General features: G+C 36.8%; 2 protein-coding genes across 2 annotated transcripts in view; one reads left to right on the plus strand and one right to left on the minus strand.

The window, feature by feature from the left end:
- sec23a (Sec23 homolog A, coat complex II component) overlaps nucleotides 1-20,116 on the plus strand; it is a 31,447-nt gene extending 11,331 nt beyond the window's left edge. Inside the window, exons 13-20 of the mRNA XM_051866887.1 lie at nucleotides 8,903-9,009; nucleotides 9,700-9,853; nucleotides 9,972-10,049; nucleotides 10,139-10,300; nucleotides 13,651-13,737; nucleotides 14,440-14,595; nucleotides 18,631-18,696; nucleotides 18,857-20,116. Coding sequence (XP_051722847.1) covers nucleotides 8,903-9,009; nucleotides 9,700-9,853; nucleotides 9,972-10,049; nucleotides 10,139-10,300; nucleotides 13,651-13,737; nucleotides 14,440-14,595; nucleotides 18,631-18,696; nucleotides 18,857-18,946 — 900 coding nt within the window. The 3' untranslated portion in view covers nucleotides 18,947-20,116. The remainder of the gene's footprint in view (nucleotides 1-8,902; nucleotides 9,010-9,699; nucleotides 9,854-9,971; nucleotides 10,050-10,138; nucleotides 10,301-13,650; nucleotides 13,738-14,439; nucleotides 14,596-18,630; nucleotides 18,697-18,856) is intronic.
- On the minus strand, nucleotides 72-8,896 carry LOC127498035 (adenosine receptor A3). The gene is made up of 2 exons (XM_051866893.1): nucleotides 4,515-8,896; nucleotides 72-2,434 (listed from the first exon to the last, which is right to left on the minus strand). Exons 1-2 carry the CDS (start codon nucleotides 5,206-5,208, stop codon nucleotides 2,277-2,279), a joined length of 852 nt encoding a protein of 283 aa, XP_051722853.1. The 5' UTR covers nucleotides 5,209-8,896; the 3' UTR covers nucleotides 72-2,276.
- Nucleotides 20,117-22,870: the final 2,754 nt, after the last annotated feature.

Raw genomic sequence — 22,870 nt, forward strand, 5'->3', positions numbered from 1 at the left:
CATGATCCCAGCCAAGGAATAAGGGTCTAATCTAGCGAAACGATCGGCCATTTTCTAAAAAAAATTAAATTTAGATACTTTTTAACCACAAATGCTCGTCTTGCACTAGCTTTGCGATGCGCCACATAATCTTCAGTCACCTCACGATCCGATCCGATTCCAATTCCAAAATAACAATTTTAAAATAATTACAAATAGAAAAAATTAAATTAAAACAATTGTAGGCCTAATATGTTAAGAATTTTAAACTAATATAACTTCAAAACATACAAGAAAGTAGCAAATAAAGAGGAGCAAAGAAACATACTACAAGCAATAAACAATGAGTGCTTTCAGTATATAAGATTATCTGAACGTTTTCCATTCAAGAACTTTGAGTGATTTTTCTTTCTCATCTTTACTGTTGTTTGATTGTTACTATGGCATCATAGACAGCAGCTGATCTCATAAGCTGCGTTTACGCATGGAAATATAAGTAATGCAGTTTGTCCTGTCCGTTTCGTGTTTACATTAATTTTGCGTCATAAAACCATTTTGAGACACAACATTAAACCACTTACACAGTCGCGCACAGCCACATGCGCGAGCACTCTTCACAAACAAAGCGCTCGTCAGCATTTGAAATTGAAAGCAGCCTTCTGTTAGTGAGTTTCATATTATAAATACATAAGTCCACTGCATTCCAAACGACATAAATGATGCCTTCGTATAGCATTTGTAAGGAAAATACCGGCGGGCGAGACCGTGCACTGCAAGTGGAACATCAAACAAAATGCACGTCTCTCTTCCTGCAATGAGTGCATCCTGTGCAATGAAGCCCGCGAATGTCCTTGTAATTCACTTCAACCTTTCCGAACTTCATGAAAGATTGTTTTACGGAAGGTATGTGTATGTGTGTGAGGAATTGGAAGCAAGCAGAATACGGGTGTTTCTAAAGCTTCATAGCGCTGGTTAAAAACTAAGCTCAGAATCCAGAATCGTTAGAGAGAGAATCACGATAGATCGATATTTTTTTTATTTTATTTTTTCCCCTCCCACCCCTAATGATCAAGTTGGAAAATTCCATCTCACTTTCTCCTCCAACTTCAAAATCGTCTGACATCGTTGTTTTTACCTTTTTTATTTTTTGTAAATGCCGTTTGACTTAGCCTTTGCAAGTTTGCTTTGTAAACGCTTGCTCGGTACTTCTGCCTACGTCACACGTGACCTTTCCAATGTGCTTACATAATGTGTGGCACATCGCAGAGCAAGTGCATGAAGAGCATTTGTGGTTAAAAAGTATATAATTGTTTTTTTTTTTTAGAAAATGACCGATCATTTTGCTAGACAAGACCCTTATTCCTCGTCTGAGATTGTGTAGAGACCTTTGAAGCTGCATTGAAACTGCAATTTGGACCTTCAACCCATTGGTAGCCATAGAAGTCCACTATATGGAGAAAAACCCTGGAATGTTTTCCTTAAACCATAATTTCTTTTCAATTTGAAGAAAGAAAGGCATAAACATCTTGGATGACATGGTAAATTATCAGGAAGTTTTAATTCTGAAGTGAACTAATCCTTTAAATATTTTACAAATGAAAGTTGGACTTCTGTTCAAAAGTTTGGGGTCTGTAAGATTTATTTATTTTTTATTTATTTTTAATTAATCAAAAATACAATAAAACCGTAATATTGTGAAATAATTTTAAATTATATTTTAAAATGTAACTTATTCCTGTGATGTAAAGCTTAATTTTCAGTAGCCATTATCAGTTATTAATGCTGAAAACAGTTGTGCTGCATTTGATGAATAGGAAGTTCAAAAGAACAGCATTTATTTGAAATTAAATTTGGGCAACAATGTGAAAATTTACTTTTGGTCAATTTAATGCATCCTTGCTGAAAAAAAAAAAGTATTAATTACTTTAAAAAATCTGTGTACTGACCCTAAACTTTTGAACAGTATTGTACTTTATTTAATTTGATTAAATCGTCTTTTAATTTGGAACCTGAAAACAGAAGTTGTTGCTTCTTGCAAAAGATTCTCCCAAATTATTTAAATTTGATATAGTTCTTTCTGTTTCTCCAAGGTTGACTGACCACCGGAGTGCTACGATATAGCAGTAAAGTACAATATAAACAGTATAGCAGAATCTGTACTGGTTGACGAGCGTTTCTGTCGTAACACTGAATATATCGTCATACTGCCCAGCCCTAAATGCATTGTAAGAAACATACCTGCCATTGGACCCTAATTCCACATGATATACAGTCATCAAACTGGTGCACTTAGTTGCTTACGTTTGAGTCATGGAGTTGATCCATGGGTTGAGAGCTGAAGTGAAGAGGACAAGCCATGTGGCAACAGCCGAGGCAGGCTGCGGGCTCTCTTTACCCGTCAGTGTCTCATAGAAGCAGATAACGATGTATGGCATCCAGCAAACAAGTAGGCACACTGTCAACAACACACACAAATCACATGACGTGGTTAAAGATCTTTTGGACAAGCTTATTTCATTAGCTCAAGAGGAATATTGACTTGCACTGCCTCGAGGTCGTGTTGCTTGTGTGATGTATTTTGCTAATTAGTTTCTTCATAATCTACCTGGACCCTTGCTGTTTTTTTTTTTTTTTTTTTTTCTGTTACCAGAGGAACAAACATCATACATTTTAAATAATTAGGTTGTCAGTTGATTTAAAATTTAAATCACATAAATTAAATTACAATGAGTTAAATCATAATTAATTTACAGCAATTGATTTTGTAGTCAAGCTTGTTGGACTGTCCAAGACTTTGGCAATCTATTGTATGTGTGGTATTTTTAATTGTTGGTCTTTGTAAGCACACAGACCGATGTCTGTGGCCACTGTAATCTCAGTAACTCTTTTATTCTATATATATATATATATATATATATATAATATATTATTTCTCTGATTTGCATAACTAGTCAAAAGTTGGACAACCCTATTCATTCTTTATTATTTCCATAATGGGCAAAACATTAAACAGCATTGAAGTAATTTGCTGGACACTTGTTGGCTGCTTTTCCTTTCTCTCCAGTCCAAATCTTCCATTAAACAAATTAAAGTTTTAGTTTTGAATAAAAATGCATACATAGACAGTTTATGTTTGTCTTCAAAACTAATTAACTAATTTAAAGCATTTAAACAGAAGCCTTTATATTGAAATGTTCATGAGAAACTAAAATCTCAAATAAATTTAGCTGAGTAAGATGAAGTGTGTCTAAACTTTTGAATCATTGTGCATTTTCTTTGGGGTCATTGGCACTAACCGACAACAATCCTCTACGAAGACAAGTCACAAATAAGGTCTCTTTAATATCTCTATTGTTTCTCTTAGGCAGCGTTAGATTAAATGGAGAGAAAAAAGAAGACATTGTTTTCTTTTCTTTTCTATAAGAAAAAAACTCAATAATGTCTCATATTTGTCTCAACTCAAACATTTCTCATCACATCAGACAAATTATCTGGGCTCTGCAATCCACAATCTCTTTATAGCTCTAGAATTGCTGTACACTACCGTTCAAAAGTTTGGGGTCTCTAAGATTTGTTAACACTTTCATTCAGCAAGGACACATTAAGTTAATCAAAACTGACAGTAAAGACATTTATAATGTTACAAAATATTTATATTTCAAATAAATGCTGTTCTTTTGAACTTTTGATCAATCGTGAGAATTGTGAAAAATTGTATTATGGTTTCCATAAAAATATTAAAGCTGCACAACTGTTTTCAACATTGATAATAATAAGAAATGTTTCTTGAGCAGCAAATCGCATATTAGAATTATTTCTGAAGGATCATGTGACAGTAAAGACTGGAGTAATGGCTGTTGAAAATTCAGCTTTGCCATCATATATATATATATATATATATATAAAATATACAGTCAAACCAAAAATTATTCAGATGTTTTTGATATTTTTGATATATTTTTACTAGTGGGTGCAGGACACTATAGTTCATTTATGTAAGTGAGGATAGCAAAATAAAGTAAACTGTGACATATTATACCCAAAAATTCTTCATATAGTGGACTACCAGTAAAATTGATAAAAACCAAAAATTATTCAGACACTTTGACCTGACCGTGTTTTGCTTAAGTGTTATCTGACATAATTAAGATTAATATTTTCTGACACAGTTTAACTCTGAGATCTTCTCATATTGTATTACCATTTTTTAAACTATAGTGAATAAACTGAATTAATGAATGAAATGTATAAGGTCTCTGAATAACAAAGAAATGCAGCCTTGGTGAACCATGAAAATTCTTTCAAAAACATTAAAAAATATTACTATCTCCAAACTTTTGAATCACTGTGTACGTAGATGCTGACGTTGTTTTGTGTTTGTATTAAGCAGGAAACAAATCTCTATATGCCAAGGTAAAATAAACGTACTTAACAGAATGATGTCAGAAAGATAAGCACTTAATGAACATTCAAAACATTGTGGCAAAATCAAAGACAATAAAACTGCTTTATGCCCCCTTTTTAAATATGCTTACCGATGGTTGTCACCATTACTATGGAGCTTTTGAAGTAATTATAGGCTGGCACGTAGAAACAATGGTCTTCGTTGCAAACAAACGTCCCTCGTCGCACCTGGTTCCTGGCTATATACACTATATATCCATACATGGAGCACATCAGTACAATAGGTATGATTATTCCCAACACCATGAAGAGCATGTTGAAGGCAATGCAGGATGGTTTGAAGCTGGGAACGCAGAGGAACTTTGTCTCGCTGTAGACGTAACTACCAAAACCGAAGAGTGGCAGAGCTGCGTTGAGGATGCTGTAGACCCACACCATCGCGAGGATGATTTTGGCCCTGTGCGCTGTAAAGATCACCGGGTAGCTGAGGGCGAAGCAGATCTCTGTGAACTTGTCGACAGTGGCCCAGGTGAGGGAATGGATGGAGGCGAGCTGGAGCAACAAAAACAGAAAGGCGCTGCCCTTGCAGGTGGCGCTCTTGCTGGGGTAGCTCTTCACTTGGAAAAGACTGTTATGGATACCAAAAGGAATGGTGGAGACGCCCAACGCCAGATCACATAGGCAGAAGCTCAGTGTGAGAATCCAGGTGTCCGTTTGCAAGTTCTGGTTGAGTAACACCACCAACAGTAGTACCAAGTTTCCCAAAATGGAGCAGGTACTAGAACCAATCATCAACACTGCATAAACCACCGAAGTCCACTGCATGTTTACATGGGTGTTCAAATGCAGACATTTACAGTCAAAATACAAACACTCATTCGATGACAGAGATCACAATGAAAGCTGTGGAAAGAGGAGGTCACGTTTATCAGTGCCAAACCACCAGGGAAGGTGTTGCTGTATGGGAGGAGTGTACCTCATGCTGATCTTTAGGAGTAGAAGATCTAGCACACTTCACCAAACAATGATCTCTTCGGGGAGTGTAGTCAAACCCCCCTCCGTCTTTACTATCAGCACCTGCCTCAGCTGGTTCGAAAATGGCAAACATGTTGCCTTGAGAGGCAAAACTATGTGAACAGCTACAATCACATGTAGCGAGGTAAATAAAGCATCTAACATTTAAAGAGCACGTTTCTGTGGACACAGGGCGCATGGGGAGGCTGGAGCTGCACTGCTCTGCAAACATGACGCTTGAGATTCAATATCCTCTGTTGCTGACTTTATGAGCCATTTCGTACCCAAGTGTTTTTTTAGTATAATTGGCGAGAAGCATGACCCTAATTCGGTTTAAGCCATAATCATTAATTAAGGCTTCAGTGCCTTTACCTAGAGATTAAGCCTTCTTTCCAGTTATATCAGTTATATCCTGTTACATGTGTCATTTCATACAGTTTTTGGATTACAGGTTTTTTTGGTGGTATTGCACAAGCTATCTTTGCAGTACCTTACCTAGATGTAATTGTTTAGTTAAATAGATGTATTAAAACTTAATAATTATTTCACGACTGTAGTCAGTTATGAGCCGGGATTGAGATACATACTAGAGCTTTTAATAGGATATTTATATTTTAGAGAAAGTGCTTGTTACAGTGAGATTTTTCAGTTTGTGCTTTCTATCCTAGTTTAATGTGGAGAGACAACTACACTACTGGTTAAATGTTTTTTAAAGATTTTTAAATTGTTTTTAAAGAAGTCTCATTCTCATAAAAATACAGAAAAAACAGTAATTTTGTGAAATATGAGTACAATTTGAAATCATCATTTTCTATTTGAATATATTTTAAAATATAATTTATATCTGTGATAGCAAAGCTGAATTTTCAGAATCATTTACTCCAGTCTTCAGTAGTGTCACTCATTTTAAGCTGATTTGATGCTCAAAAAAAAAAAAAAACATTTCTTATTATTATCAATGCTGCTTAATATTTTTGTGGAAACTGTAATACCAACCCATTCAAAAGTTTGGGGGTAAGTAATATAACAAAAAAGAAAGTAATGCCTCTATTCAGCAAGGATGCATTAAATTGATCAAAAGTGACAGCAAACATGTTTATAATGTTACAAAAGATTTATGTTTTAATGTTCAAATGCTGTTTGGGGGTGTTTATCAAGATTTCCACAAAAATATTAAGCGTCAGAAAACATTTTTAACATTGATAATGTTAAGAACCATTATTAACAATTGAGCACCAAAAATAATTGAGCACCAAATCAGAATACTAGAATGATTTCTGAATGATCATGTGACACCGAAGACTGGAGTAATGGCTGCTGAAATTTCAGCTTTAGAAGTAAATAACATTTCTTTTACTGCATTGTTAAAGGAACACTCCACTTTTTTTGAAAATAGGCTCATTTTCCAACTCCCCTAGAGTTAAACAGTTGAGTTTTACTGTTTTCGAATCCATTCAGCCGATCTCCGGCTGCGTAATATCATTGTGCCTGCTGCACCCATGGTACGGCAGCAAAGTTCCTTGATTATTACGCCAGAATGAGAGTATAGTTCCTAGCCATATCGGCCTAGAAAATCGCAACTTTTCATTTTCCGTCGGTCTTAGTACACGATGTTACTACAAAAGAGACAAGTTTTAAATAGGAAAAATATCGAAACTCTTTGGTCATTTTTGAGCGAGATGCTAACGGTCTAATCAGATTCAATGAACTATGCTAAGCTATGCTAAAAGTGGTACCGCCAGACCCGGAGATCGGCTGAATGGATTCGAAAACGGTAAAACTCAACTGTTTAACTCTAGGGGAGTTGGAAAATGAGCCTATTTTCAAAAAAAGTGGAGTGTTCCTTTAATTTTGACAGCAAATTTTGATTTAATTTTAGACATAGTCTTATGACTAAAATGCCATTTAGTTTTAGTCATATTTTAGTCATCTGAATTGTTTTAGCGTAGATTTACAGTAGATTTAGTCGACTAAAATTGAATGGGTTTAGTTAAATTGTAATGCATCAATTAAGAATTTCTCTAAAGTGTCCAAACCCATTATATACTCCAGGAGAAAACATTGATTAGCCCTTTTAATATGAATAGTTTGAACATGCAATACAGACACATTTAACTGCTGTAACATATAACATGTCTTCATTTATCTTAAAATTAAATAAAACTACTTCTCCTAAAGAAGAACATATAGGTCTTCTTTAGAGTTGTCAAATGTACTGACTTCGGTACCTAGTCGGTACTGAAATTTTATGTACGCTTTTATGTAATTTTATGTAATGTGACGCTTTGAGTGCTGTTGAGCAGATTCACAAACACCTCTGATTGGCCATTGTGTTGACACGCTCATCGGATGTCTGTGATTGGCTTCAATGATCAACGCTTCAAAAACGTTGTAAATAGTCATCAATGATGCTCTTCACCAGGCGCTTACACAGATACACATGGAAGCGTTTGAAAGCAGGTGTCTATTGCGGACCAGAGGTGTTTACGAATCCACTCAACAGAGCTCAAAGCGTCACATTTTTAAAATTTCAATACCAAAGGTACTTTTGACAACTCTAGTCTTCTTTTCATTGAATGATATATGCATTCTTTATAACAACTTGCATGTATTATTCTTTATGCTTTTAAGCAGACATATTTATTTGTAATCATTTAAATATAATTAATCCCTATTAAAGCTTTTAATGAGCAGTGAATGCTGTCCTCTTTTTCTTTTGTTGTTTAATTAATATTAAGGGCACAGACGGCAGCAGGTTTATTAGGCTGCTGTCACTTTATGGCTGAATGCTGGGATCCAATACACTGATGCATATCCGATATTGTCACAACTGTTTACTTTTTCTTAAGACATACATGACTGTGTTTATGTGAATACTCTCCAAAACAAACATTTTGACATAATGTTGAGAGTAGCTTTCTGTGTACGTGGCTGCGAGCTTCAGGTGTGTGCGCACAGAAAACCGTACCGAATAGAGCTCACTTATGTGTTGTCATGCTTTTTCTGATCTATCCATATGTCTGTTCTTCTGTCTCCCAGACGTTTACATTTTTTAACGTTTTATGAGACATGCAGCAAGTGCATGCCAACTTATGTCCTGCCGTATACATCAGTACAATACAAAAATCTCATTTTTATTTGTTGAAGAAAATGTTAATAGATTTTGGTCATAGTTTTTTTTTATTCAAAACTGTTTTTATTTAGTTGTCTCATTTTCGTCTGTGAAAAAAAAAAAAAATGTTGTTGATAAAAATAATTACAAAAATTATCACTGTTTTACTGTCATTTTCATCAAATAATTTCAACTAATTGTTGTGACTTTGGGTGAGACTTCCTATAACAAGTGTGTTTAAACCAATAATAGATTGGTGTGGTGGGAAGGTTTTGGAAACCTGTTTAAAAGTAATCCTTTGTTTTTGCAATACCATTTGATGGGTTCGTCTTAAAAATTGTTGAACAAAATATTAGGCAGTGTTCATTCTTTTTCTTTTCTTTTTTTCTTCAGCACAACGCTCCTATCCCACAGGGTGGACGTGGAGCCATACAGTACGTAACACAGTATCAGCATTCTAGTGGACAGAGGCGCATCAGAGTGACCACAATTGCAAGGAAGTAAGTTGTTTGTCCTTATATTAACCATCAATGATTGCTACATACACTACCATTTCAAAGTTAGGGGTTAGTAAGATTTTTTTAAAGAAATATTTTTTTTTTTTTTTTTTTTTTTAGCAAAGACACATTCAATTGTTAGTGACAGTAAAGACATTAATACTATTACAGAGAATTTCTATTTCAAATAAATGCTGTTCTCCACTATGTTCTCAATCTATTTGAGTAATAGTACATACAACACCAGGAACTAAAGAAAAAAAATCATGGGCAAAACATCATAATTGTAGATTGTCCTTAGATTGACCCTCATCCTTTCATAAATGCCTCCCAGTTTGGACTTCATGTCTGCACATCATCCTTGTGTCATCCTCAACAACCACATCCAGTTTCCATGACAATATGAAAAAGAAATCAAAAGATTCCACTTTTAGAATGTGCATTTGTTTGTCAGAATCAATGAGCATTGAAAGAGTACATTCAGTCTTCGACAAAGACTAATGCGCTGTTTGTAGCTTTCAAACGTACTTAAAATGCCTAAAAGACTATTCTGATGCTTTTTGAATATACCTCTTGGACTTTTTTTAAAATCCAGACATTGTGGATGAATCAATGTGAGTCAGACTGATGATGCACAAGCTTGTGTTAGAAGGTCACTGTGCTATAACGTGTTCTCCTTATCCTCCTCTTCAGCTGGGCTGATGCTCAGACTCAGATCCAGAGCATCGCTGCATCTTTTGACCAGGAGGCAGCCGCCATCCTCATGGCCCGCTTGGCCGTCTACAGGGCCGAGACGGAGGAGGGCCCGGACGTTCTGCGCTGGCTGGACCGACAACTCATCCGCTTGGTGAGTCTTTAAGCCTTTCTTCTTTCCGCTGGGACTAGCAACATATTACTTAGTATAATCAGTCATTTAGTATTAGGGATGCAAAATAATTTCTCTAATTATTATCTTCAATTTGCAGTGCCAGAAATTTGGAGATTATCATAAAGATGATCCCAACTCATTCCGTTTCTCCGAGACGTTTTCGTTGTATCCTCAGGTACTTACCTCCTGTCTGGCACTCTATGACAGCACTAAATCTCACTTAATAACAAAGCGAAAATGAGATCTTGACATTTTCTTTGGCAGTTTATGTTCCATCTGAGGAGGTCTTCATTTCTGCAAGTGTTCAACAACAGTCCTGATGAAAGCACCTATTACAGACACCAGTTTATGAGGCAGGACCTGACCCAGTCTCTGATAATGATACAGCCCATCCTCTATGCATACTCGTTCAATGGGCCACCAGAGGTAAACATTCAGAATTTCTCCCATTGAACATTTTGCACAATTTTCAGGTGACCAATGTGGGACTTCACAGATGGTAGATACTATGTTCCCTGAGGAGAAATTCATGCATGTTGCACACATGAACTTGCACACATGAAACACTTTTAAGGTTTTTTTTTTTTTTTCTCCCCCAAAGTAGTAGTAATCAATGTATATATAAGCTATGTAAAAATTTTTTAGCCATATCTATATTCAACATATAGTATAGACCAGGGGTCGGCAATTAAGTTTGGCATCGGGCCAAAAAAAATGTCGCCGCTAGATGGTGGGCCAGAACATAGTCAAAATGGATTTTACACTGGATTTTACATAGATTTTACACTGGATAAATTAATTAAAGCAGAGTAGTGACCTGGCAAGCATCTTCATTCACCAACTTGCAACACAGACCGCCTTGCTAAAACACACATATGTGGGAGATGCGGAATGGATAAAAATAACAAAAAAAATAAGAGGACTTGAATAAGCCCATTAATGGCATGTTTGAGTCACGCTCTTAACGAACTATTTTTTATTTCCTCTTTCCATATTGTGAATAATAAATGTGTATCATTTAAATTTGCTTGTTACATAATGTAGCCTAACTTACTGTAATAATTATTTGACGTAGCCTACTTTTATACAGAATTATTTCTTGGTATCCTCATGTACTAAACTGCATTATTTTTATTTTTTTTTATTGTTTGCATTCTGTACTTTTTTATTGTCATGTGCAGACTGATGTTAACATTTAAGCTAGCTGGTGAGAGAAAATGGCACTATCAAAAAGTCTAAAGAGGAAAGTTGACAGTGAAAATAGGGCATACAAAGAAGAATGGAAAGATAACTATGCGTTCATCCTACCTAGTTTTGTGAATGCAAAGCCGGTGTGTTTTAAAGAATGCAAAGTTTGCATTTGCAAAGAATGCAAAGTTTGCATTTGCAAAGTTTGCAAAGTGTTTTAAAGTTTGCAAAGAATAAACACCGTGTCAACACCGGACGCGAGCGGCGCGACGCGTCAAAAGATAATAGAACCCATTATAATTACTGATATTTTCTACACTGGATGCGGAGCGGTGCGACGCGAAAAAAGTCACGTATGGTGTAGACTCGGTAATAATATTAGATGGCACCACGAGACGAAGATCTATTTCAGAACCAGCCGCTATCAAAATAATAAGGCTGCACGCCCGGGCCAGTTATTATTGCCGGCGGGCCAGTTTTGGCCCGTGGGCCGCCTATTGTCGACCACTGGCATAGACTCTTGTACCTTAATGCATTTTTACAGCTCATTTACTGTTAATTTATAAGTACTAATAATATTAAGACTTTGATAGAAATATGTTCTATATGTTCTGTTCAAAAGTTTGGGGTTGGTAAGATTTGTTAAAGGGTTCGTTCACCCAAAAATGAAAATTCTGTCATTAATTACTCACCCTCATGTCGTTCTACACCCGTAAGACCTTCGTTCATCTTCGGAACACAATTTAAAATATTTTTGATGAAATCCGAGAGGTATATGACTCGTCCATTGACAGCAATTTAACCAACACTTTCAAGGTCCAGAAAGGTACTAAAGACATCGTTAAAACCGTCAACATCACTGCAGTGGTTCAACCTTAATTTTATGAAGCGACGAGAATACTTTTTGTACACAAAAACAAAACAAAAATAACAACTTTATTCAACAATATCTTCTCTTCTGTGTCATTCTCGTACGTTGTTTACGTTCAGCGCTTCCAGGTTCTACGTCAGAACGGCGACTCATTATTAGCCGGCTCCTGCGTCAGCATCACACAAAGGCGTCGTGCTGCTCACATGAACAGCCTCTGCCAATACTGATCCCGCGTTCTGACGTAAAACCTGGAAGCGCTAAACGTAAACAGCATATGAGAATGACACAGAAGAAAAGATATTGTTGAATAAAGTCATTATTTTTGTTTTGTTTTTGCACACAAAAAGTATTCTTATTGCTTCACAAAATTAAGGTTGAACCACTGCAATCACATGGACTGTTTTAACAATGTCTTTAGTACCTTTCTGGACCTTGAAAGTGTTGGTTAAATTGCTGTCTATGGATGAGTCATATACCTCTCGGATTTCATCAAAAATATCTTAGTTTGTGTTCTGAAGATGAACGAAGGTCTTACGGGTGTGGAACGACATGAGGGTGAGTAATTAATGACATTATTTTCATTTTTGGGTGAACGAACTCTTTAATGTTTTAGAAGTCTCTTCTCCTCACCAAGGCTTCATTTATTTGATCAAAAATACAGTATAAACAGTAATACTGTGAAATATTATTTCATTTATTATAATATATAATATTACTACAATTTAAAATAGCTTTTTTCTATTTTAATATATTTTAAATGTAATTTATTCCTGCATGTGATGGCAAAGCTGAATTTTCAGCATCATTACTCCAGTCTTCAGTCACATGATCCTTCAGAAATAAATGTAATATAATGATCTGCTGCTAAGAAACATTTCTTATTATCAATATTGAAAACAATTGTGCTGCTTAATAGAAACTGATACGTTTTTTTTTTTTTTTTTTCCAAGGATTCTTTGAAATGAAGGTTCAAGAGAACCTCATTTATTTGAAATAGAAATCTTTTGTAACATGAATCTTCAGTTTATTGCACAAATGAAAGCCTTGCAAGTATTGATTTCTTTTCAGACTCCAAACTTTTAAACAGTACTGTATTTAAAGTGAAACTGGATTAATCATTTTGTAAAAGTGTTCTTTAAATATTAGTATTAATTCAGTAAGCTTAATGAGTAAATCACGTGTCATGACTCACGTTGATTCTGAAGCGCAGTGTCATGGTGACTGTGCACTTGATGTCCCCTGACTCAAAAGATTAAAATGTTTAATTAGTGCGCTGAGATCTTTTGTTCTTATTTATGTTTAAGCTCATATTATTTTCTTTAAATCTTTTTGCAAAGGCATGGTACCATTTGTACCCAGGAGCCTGAAGGTCGCATGCATTTTAACACACTTGTAGAGGGAGAGGGAGAAAGCAAGCAAGCAGGCAAATGTTGTATAAATCTGTAGAGTATAAACTCTACATAATGATCTGATGGTCAGTTGTACTTGTTCTTTAGTAGGACTGAGTGACTTAAACAACATCTGGGTGATGATACAATGAGCAACTCAAACTGACGTGTGTGTATTCTAATCTGCTTTTAATGGAGGGCTTTATGTCACTTTCTGTTTTTCCCCTGACACTGGGAACAGAAGGGGGGAAGTTTCAGGAAAGATGTTTATCAAAGCATCTAATTGACAGTGACAGTCCAATAACAGGCTTTGTTTCCTGTTGTTGTAGCCCGTGTTGCTGGACAGCAGCAGTATCTTGCCTGACCGAATCCTCCTCATGGACACCTTCTTCCAGATTCTGATTTACCACGGAGAGGTAAGGTGTAAATATGGTTACATTTATATAGATAGTCCACTTTAGAAATTTTACTAATTATAAATAACTTTGCAACTACATGTCAACTAACTCTCTTTAGAGTATTTATAGACTGTTAGGTTAGGATTAGTAGAATGACATGTACTTGTGAAGTTACTTATCAGTAGAATGTCCGTTGGGGAAACATCAAAATAAAGTGTCTTCTAATACTCTTAATAACCCGTAGTTGACGTCTAGTAGCAAAGTTACTTATAGTCAGTAGAATGTCTAATGTGGACTATCGAAATAAGGTGTTACCGTAAAAATCACAGCGCACATTCTGCCTTTTTTTTTTTTTTTTTTGTCTGGGTAGACGTTGGTTTTATGCCAAGTCTTTTTCATGTTTTCAATAATTAAGAATGCAGTCTGTTTCCTTGGTCTCGGTCTGAACTGTTCAATAATCTGCGCACATGAAATCAGAGCCAGTTTTACACTGAAATAATTTTAAACTTGGCTGCGTTTCAGCGACAGACATTTTCTGATTAAACACTTGTAGGTGTCTCGCTGAAGTACATGCTAATGAAGTGAAATTTAAAAAACAAATAGAGTTAGATGTTCCCATGTAGTCACAGCTCAATAAATACATATTCTAGCAAATGAATAAGTTATCAGATTTATCATGTTGTAGTATGACTTCTGACAGATATGTTTTCCCTCATGTAGACGGTATCTCAGTGGCGTAAAGCCGGGTACCAGGACATGCCCGAGTATGAGAACTTCCGCCACCTGCTGCAGGCTCCTGTGGATGATGCCCAAGAGCTTCTACACGCTCGTTTCCCCATGCCACGCTACATCGACACAGAGCACGGTGGCAGTCAGGTACAGACGATGTGATGATATTGTTTCTTTCTGAATGCTTTCCTGGATTTTTATGAGGCACTCATACTAAACTAAACAGGTTACACATAGGAGAGTTTAGTAAAGTAATAATAAAGGTCATTAATATTCATTATTCAAAAGTAAAGGTCATTAAAGGGCAGAACATGTGAGCGAAGTGGAGCGGTTTGACGCTCCGCTAATATTCCACACTATGCCAGTGCGCTCCGTTCAATCGCTTACGGCCCAAGCGAACACTCATGCTCACCGGTTAAATGACGTTTGCTTAAATCCTGCTCTGACATTCAATTTCTCTCTACTATACGTCTTTGTGTTTTTAATGAATTTCTTTTACAGTAGGCCTATAGATAACAGTTATGATATTTGTGGCTTTAAAGCAATAATTTATAATGTAGTAGGCTATAAATAAACTTTACATGACTTGACTGCATTCCTCTCAGCTTCAGAGGAAACATTACTGCTCCGCTCATATGATCTGTTATTAAAGTGTTAGTTCACCCACAACTGAAAATTCTGTCATTATTTACTCATCCTCCTGTCATTCCAAACCCATATAACTTTTGTTCATCTTCAGAAAACAAATAAACATATTTTTTCATAGATTTCTGTTCCTCCTATGAAAGTCTATTGACCCTAAACTCTGACGCTTCAAAACGATCGTAAAATAAATCCATATGAATCGATCTTCAGTAATAAATCTTAAGTAGAGACACAATCGCATTTTATGATGAACAGATTTAATTTAGGCTTTTATTCACATATAAACATTGATCAGCAAACAAAGTTTACAGCATTCAATTTTGGTAAACGTTAACTCGAGCTTGCTTGACAAGAGAGAACCAATGAGGTTCATTCTCGCATGTCACGCCACATCTTTGAGCTTCCGCAAGTACCGGTGAGGTTTGTTCTTGTGTGTCAAGCAAGTATGGTTGAGCTTCTGTTTATGTTCGCTGATCAATATTTATATGTGGACAAAACATAAATTCAATCTGTTCATCATATATAAAGCCATTGTCTCTCTCAGACTTCATTCAAAATATCTTCATTTATGCTCTGAAGTTGGACAAAAATCTAATGGATTTGGAACAACATGAGGGCGAGTAAATTATGACAAAATCTCCATTTTTGGGTGAAGTATCCCTTTAATATTCACTGACCTGTATGAGCTTTGTTCTTAAAACCTTCTACATGGGCAGCTACCTTGTAAAGTGCCTTCTAACAGAAATGAAGCCTCAAAAGTGACTGATTTCGAATACTACTTGGCAGGAGCAGCTCTGCACTACTCATATGAAACACATGAGAGACTTGACTTAGTTGATTCCAATAAAATCTGATTTTAGCATGTTGCTAAGCGATAATCTTATAAGCACAGTTTTTGGTAAAATAGATAAAAGAGTTTCATTAGATTGAATTTGATTTTTGTCAATACTTTTAGGCATTTAATCAAATATATTTACGAAACACATTTCTCTCAACTTGTCCACTATCGTGGATTAAACGTTTCGGTAACATTTCATTTCCGATGGTCCACTTTACACATTCTACTAACTATAAGTTGCTTTGCAACTACAAGTTAACTAACTCTAGAGTATTAGAGTATTAGTACTAGTCTTATGGTGAACAATTAATCCGTTAATACACAGAAAAAATGGTTTGTCGAGGTAATCTTTAATCAAAATCTGAAAATTTGCATCTACTTTGGAATGGCATTCCTTCTCTGATGACATCAGTTTGATGGCTTGGGTTGAATATCCTTAACCACTCCTCTTCACCCATTAGTCTGCTATGGGCAGGAGATGGAGAGGAGGTGCACTAAAATAAAACCCTGCCCTCTATTCAATATTCCGTTTCACTTGGAATTACGTCACAACACTGAAGTAATGTTGTAATTTCTGGTTCATGGGGACTTTAAAGGATTAGTTCACTTCAGAATGAAAATTTCCTGATAATTTTCTCACCCCCATGTCATCCAGGATGTTTGTCTTTCTTTCTTCAGTCGAAAAGAAATTATGGTTTTTGAGGAAAACATTCCAGGATTTTTCTCCATATAGTGGACTTCACTGGGTTGAAGGTCCAAATTGCAGTTTCAATGCAGCTTCAAAGGGCTCTACATGATCCCAGCTGAGAAAAAAAGCTCTTGTCTAGCGAAACGATTGGTCATTTTCTAAAAAAAAAAAAAAAATGTAAATTTATATACTTTTTAACCACAAATGCTCTTTTTGCACTAGCTCTGCGATGCACCACTTATTACGTAATCACGCTGAAAAGGTCACACGTGACATAGGCGAAAGTACCGATCCAGTGTCTACAAAGCAAGCGTGCAAAGACTAAGTCAAACGCACATTACCAAAAAAGGTAAAACAACAGTGTCAGAGGATTTTCACTTTGGAGGAAAATGAGATGGAGGTTTCGCCCTACTGCGGTACTTCCGCCTACGTCACGTGTGACCTTTCCAACGTGATTACGTAATGCGTTTCCTTATTCCTCGTCTGGGACCGTGTAGAGCCCTTTGAAGCTGCATTGAAACTGCAATATGGACCTTCAACCCGTTGTACCCCAGTGAAGTCCACTATATGGAGAAAAATACAGGAATGTTTTCCTCAAAAACTTAATTTCTTTTCAAATGAAGAAAGAAAGACATAAACATCTTGGATGACATGGGGATGAGTAAATTATCAGGAAATTTAAATTCTGAAGTGAACTAATCCTTTAATATCTGCTAACACTTCATTTTGATGGTCCCATTCTACTGACTCAAAGTATCTTTTCAAGTACATGTCAACTTAGTCTACTAACCCAAACCTTTGCCCTAACCTAATAGTTTATTTCAGTGGTTGGGAACCTATGGCTTGCGAGCTACATCTGGCTCTTTAAAAAAAATCAGGTCTCAATGCATTAACCAAAAATCAAAAAATGCCTCTTTGGTCAAAAAAGGTTCTCGACCCCTGGTCTAGTTAGTATGATGTCTAAAGTGGACCCTCAAAATAGAGCGTAACCAACATTTTTGCTCATCTCGCCACAATACATTTTCGTTTTTCCCTCTGAATGCCTTAGATTTAAGTCAGCATAATGTCTCTGCCTCTTTTTTGACATAGTGTTCAAATTGGGAGCACACCAATGATGTCTAGTTGGGCAGGGGCAGCTCACTACGTTTTGGAATAGAACCCTCTTAATTATGCTAAAAATCACAGTCCCATGATTATTTATTGCTTTTTTAAAATGGAATGGTAGCACCAGTTATAATATAAATATGGCAATTTTCAATAAACAGTTAAATTGATTAATTATAATTAGAAAACCCAAACAAATAAGCAGTTCTTCTGCCAAGTAATGTAGTTCATTAGCCTGATGGAGGTTTATGGTTGCCAAGCAGCATAACAAATCAAAGATCATTCTGTGTGTTGCAGCCAACATTTAAGTGCAATTGGCTCTTGAAAATGGAATTCAGCTGATGTTTGGTCACAGGTGTGTGTGCGTGTGTGTGTGTGTGTGTGTGCACGCGCGCTCTCCTGGTAAACCCTACGTTTTGACAGTATTAAAATTATTATGAATATGAAATGTCCCCATAAAAAATGAAAACCCAACGTGTGTGTGCGTATGTAGACCTACCGACTATATTAAAACCGATTTTCACAGCAATATCTATCCAATCTTTTAAATAATAGATTTAATTTGAAAGAGCCATGTTGTTAAATGGTGAACAACAGTTGCTTGAATCTGTAATTTTGGAGTAAGTGCAAAATATTTATAAATTGCTTTCATAAAACCACCTCCATTTTCTCAAACCTTGATTAATGACAGCTTAAATGGAAGGTGCTACTTTGAAAACAGTTGTTCTGACAGCTCTTCAGTCAGTTTCTACACTTGAGAAACTTGCCCTCGAGGATTTTTAAACGCTGCTTGTGAATAAATGAGTGTAATGGGTTATTGAGACTTGGCTGCTGTTCTGCATATTAATACACTGTTTTTAGGGTCTGAAATTTTACCAAGATTTATTCATTTTTCTCCCCCCTCCAGGCTCGTTTCCTCCTCTCCAAAGTGAATCCTTCTCAGACTCACAACAACATGTATGCATGGGGTCAGGTGAGTGCTGTATATCCCACCAACACAAGCACGTTTCCTTTGTGAGGAATATTGATTAGTCTACTGTAATGAGCTGTTGTTAATCAACTATATAAACATATCTCGGCTTTTTGTAAAATTCATTGCCGCCAATTGAATCACACTTCCTGTGTTTGTGTAGGAGTCTGGCGCACCCATTCTCACAGATGACGTGAGTCTTCAGGTGTTTATGGATCATCTGAAAAAGCTGGCAGTGTCCAGCGCTGCCTAAGAGCCTTCAGTCATCAGTCTTTTTCTCAATAACACATAGCCAGCAGGATCACATTGGCACTGCCCTCAGTTTTTCCCATTTATATCATGCATATATGGAGCCCAGAGCTTTGAAAAGAGAGATTGAGTCAATCGTTAAATGGAAGTGTCATTCTTTAATGTTCAATTATGACAAAAAAATGGCAGACACCCCATCCTCATAACACTACATGTTGAGTATACATCAGGACAAGATATTTGCTGCTGTTTTAATCAGGATGAATTTATTTAGCTATGTGAGTGAAGTGGCTACATGGTTTAAGAAATAGTTTACACAAAAATGACAATTCAGTCATTATTTACTTGTTTCCATGCCATTCCAAACCCATATGCTGCCTTTTTTTGTGCTTGGACACAAACTGAATTTTTTAGAGAATTGTTATTTAGACAAAAATTAAGTCTTTTGAAGCCATATGATAACTTTCACTGTCTAGTCCACATTTGCCTCCAAAATTCAAAAATGACGTCGCATTCGCTTACTACACAAACACAAACCAACGCCGTTTTTGCTTGATGGATTTTACGCACCACATACAAAGCTATTGTACGTCTTTAGAAAACCTGCAATGTAGTGCACAATTCATATCGATTAATTTTACTGTGCTTGTTTCTTGTAGCAAAAAACAATTCTTTAAAAGCTATTACTTTGTGTTTTACTGAAAAAATAACAGCATACGGGTTTGGAACAACATTAGGGTGAGTAATGACTGAACATTTATTTTTTGCCTGAACTGTTGCTTCAAATCTGATGTTTACGTGTATAAAGCTCTGTGATGAGACCTCATGTTGAACGGAGGGAGGAAACTAGCTTGTTTTAGCATACCTGCAGCAGATTCTTTTGTTTGCCTAGTCAAGGAAGGTGAAAGCAGTGCCAATGTAGCCAATTAAGCATGAGAGCTCGAACGCCGCCTCCAGCCAACAGCGCAGAACAATGGCTTATTTTTAAAACCTGTGCGCGTCTCTCGTCTCATTGCTGTTGATGGTTTGTGTTTCAGCGCAAGGTTGAGTGCCCCTTTCCAAACAGACTTGCAGAATTTGTAAGCTGCCTTTCTGTCTGTCGCTCTGATATTTATGAGCCATTTCTAGCAGTATTGTATGTTTTGTTTCTAATAAAACCGGCGTCATGATCCCAGCTGGTCTGCAGTGTTCAGATTTTGAATTTTGGAAACTGAAAACTATTCTTTTTTTGTCACTTTTGCCTTTCAAGTCAGCATCCTGTGAGTCTCAAAGGACACTGAAGACTATGTGTGCGTCTCCATTTTTGTTTAAAGAATAGTTGAAAGCTCTGTCATATTTTGTCACCCTCATGTAATTCAAAACTGCATGACTTACTTTCTTCTGTGGAACGCAGAGGTTTTGTATCATCTCTGAGTTGGTCTTTTCCAAACAGGCTTTGATTGACATGAGGGGAAAATATTCCTTTAACAGAGCGCAACTATTGCATGTTCCTCAAGTAAGAGATTAGTGGGCAAAATAATTAGTTGCATTACACCATCATGACATATGATAGCACATTCTACATCCAACACAAAGACTCAGGGATTTGCTTTAAAAAAAAAATTACTTGCCCATTTACAGCATTTGTGTGGTTGTTTTCACTGATGGCCACATGGGAGCAGCAATTAACTAAGAGAGCACCGGTTCAACTGCGATTATTGGAGAAGTCAAAAGTTCTTTTAAATGCCATATGTATATGATTATTCTCACGGCAGTCAATCCAGATTTTTCACATCCAAGTTTTATGGAAAGACAATAACCGATTCATGCCTTCAGTGTTCATTATTTCAGAGCTCACAGTGTTAACTTAACTTATTCCCAGTTAAGGTTTTTCATCAGCCTCCCTATCCATACTTTTATGGATCACCCTGTCAAATAAGCATGCCTAGATTTTCATTCTTATTAAATTAATAAATTCAACACTGCATTAGGCTGGTATGGAAAGGATATTACCTACATCTCCTGAGCACAATGTGTCAATGTGTCATCCATACTGTGGTCCTATAATGCATTCTGAAACTCTTCTCACACTTATTTCAACTCAATGGCTGTGAAAGGTTTTACAATTTACAACTATAAAGTCCTCCTGTAGCCTCCTATATTATTTTCTTACATTTGGTAATATTTACCTCTTTGTCAAATCGTTCCAAAGTTGCATAACAAATGCTAAAGTATTGTGTCCGAAGAACATGCTTTTGATGTTGATTTGAAGACGAGTAGTTGGATACCGTGACTTTGTGGTCTGTTGCAGTTGTAACATACAGTGCATCCGGAAAGTATTTACAGCGCTTCACTTTTCCCACATTTTGTTATGTTACAGCCTAATTCCAAAATGGATTAAATTCATTATTTTCCTCAAAATTCTACAAACAATACCCCAATTGAGCTCAAGTGCATCCTGTTTCCACTGATCATCCTTGAGATGTTTCTACAATTTAAGTCCACCTGTGGTAAATTCAGTTGATTGGACATGATTTGGAAAGGCACAAACCTGTCTATATAAGGTCCCACAGTTAACAGTGCATGTCAGAGCACAAACCAAGCCATGAAGTCCAAGGAACTGTCTGTAGACCTCCGAGACAGGATTGTATCATGGCACAGATCTGGGGAAGGGTACAGAAAAATTTCTGCAGCATTGAAGGTCCCAATGAGCACAGTGGCCTGCATCATCCATAAATGGAAGAAGTTCGAACTACCAGGACTCTTCCTAGAGCAGGCCGCCGGCCAAACTGAACAATCGGGGGAGAAGGGCCTTAGTAAGGGAGGTGACCAAGAACCCGATGGTCACTCTGACAGAGCTCCAGCATTTCTCTGTGGAGAGAAGAGAACCTTCCAGAAGAACAACCATCTCTGCAGCACTCCACCAATCAGGCCTGTATGGTAGCCACTCCTCATTAAAAGGCACATGAAAGCCCACCTGGAGTTTGCCAAAAGGCACCTGAAGAACTCTCAGACTATGAGAAACAAAATTCTCTGGTCTGATGAAACAAAGATTGAACTCTTTGGCCTGAATAGCAGGCATCATGTCTGGAGGAAACCAGGCACCACTCATCACCTGGCCAACACCATCCCTACAGTGAAGCATGATGGTGGTAACATCATGCTGTGGGGATGTTTTTCAGTGGCAGGAACTGGGAGATTAGTCAGGATTGAGGGAAAGATGAATGCAGCAATGTACAGAGACATACTTGATGAGAACCTGCTCCAGAGTGCTCTGGACCTCAAACTGGGGCGACGGTTCATCTTCCAAAAGGACAACGACCCTAAGCACACAGCCAAGATAACAAAGGAGTGGCTATGGGACAACTCTGTAAACGTCCTTGAGTGGACCAGCCAGAGCCCAGACTTGAACCCGATTAAACATCTCTGGAGAGATCTGAAAATGGTTGTGCACCGAATTTCCCCATCCAACCTGATGGAGCCTGAGAGGTCCTGCAAAGAATAATGGGAGAAACTGCCCAAAAATAGGTGTGCCAAGCTTGTAGCATCATACTCAAAAAGATTTGAGGCTGTAATTGGTGCCAAAGGTGCTTCAACAAAGTATTGAGCAAAGGCTGTGAACACTTACGTGCATGGTTTTTTAATAAATTTACAAAGATTTCAAACAAACTTCTTTCACATTGTCATTATGGGGTCTTGTTTGTAGAATTGAGGAAAATAATGAATTTAATCCATTTTGGAATAAGGCTGTAGCATAACAAAATGTGGAAAAAGTGAAACGCTGAATACTTTCCGGATGCACTGCACAAATCAATGTGTATTTGAGAGCTGTAAAGTATATCTCAGTCTTGCCATGAAAAAGTCATTTTGTAACAATGGTTGGCAGGAGTGTCCTAATGCATTTTACAAGCACTGCAGAATGTAAGCAGGTACTGAGGGTGGACACAAA

This window comes from Ctenopharyngodon idella, chromosome 17 (assembly GCF_019924925.1).
Source record: "Ctenopharyngodon idella isolate HZGC_01 chromosome 17, HZGC01, whole genome shotgun sequence".
Taxonomy (NCBI): domain Eukaryota; kingdom Metazoa; phylum Chordata; class Actinopteri; order Cypriniformes; family Xenocyprididae; genus Ctenopharyngodon; species Ctenopharyngodon idella.

Coding starts and splice junctions, on each gene's coding strand:
- LOC127498035 (XM_051866893.1), bottom strand. CDS start 5,208: ATGCAGTGGACTTCGGTGGTTTATGCAGTGTTGATGATTGGTTCTAGT. Junction 2,435..4,514: donor AGTAATGGTGACAACCATCG/GTAAGCATATTT, acceptor TGTTGTTGACAG/TGTGCCTACTTGTTTGCTGG.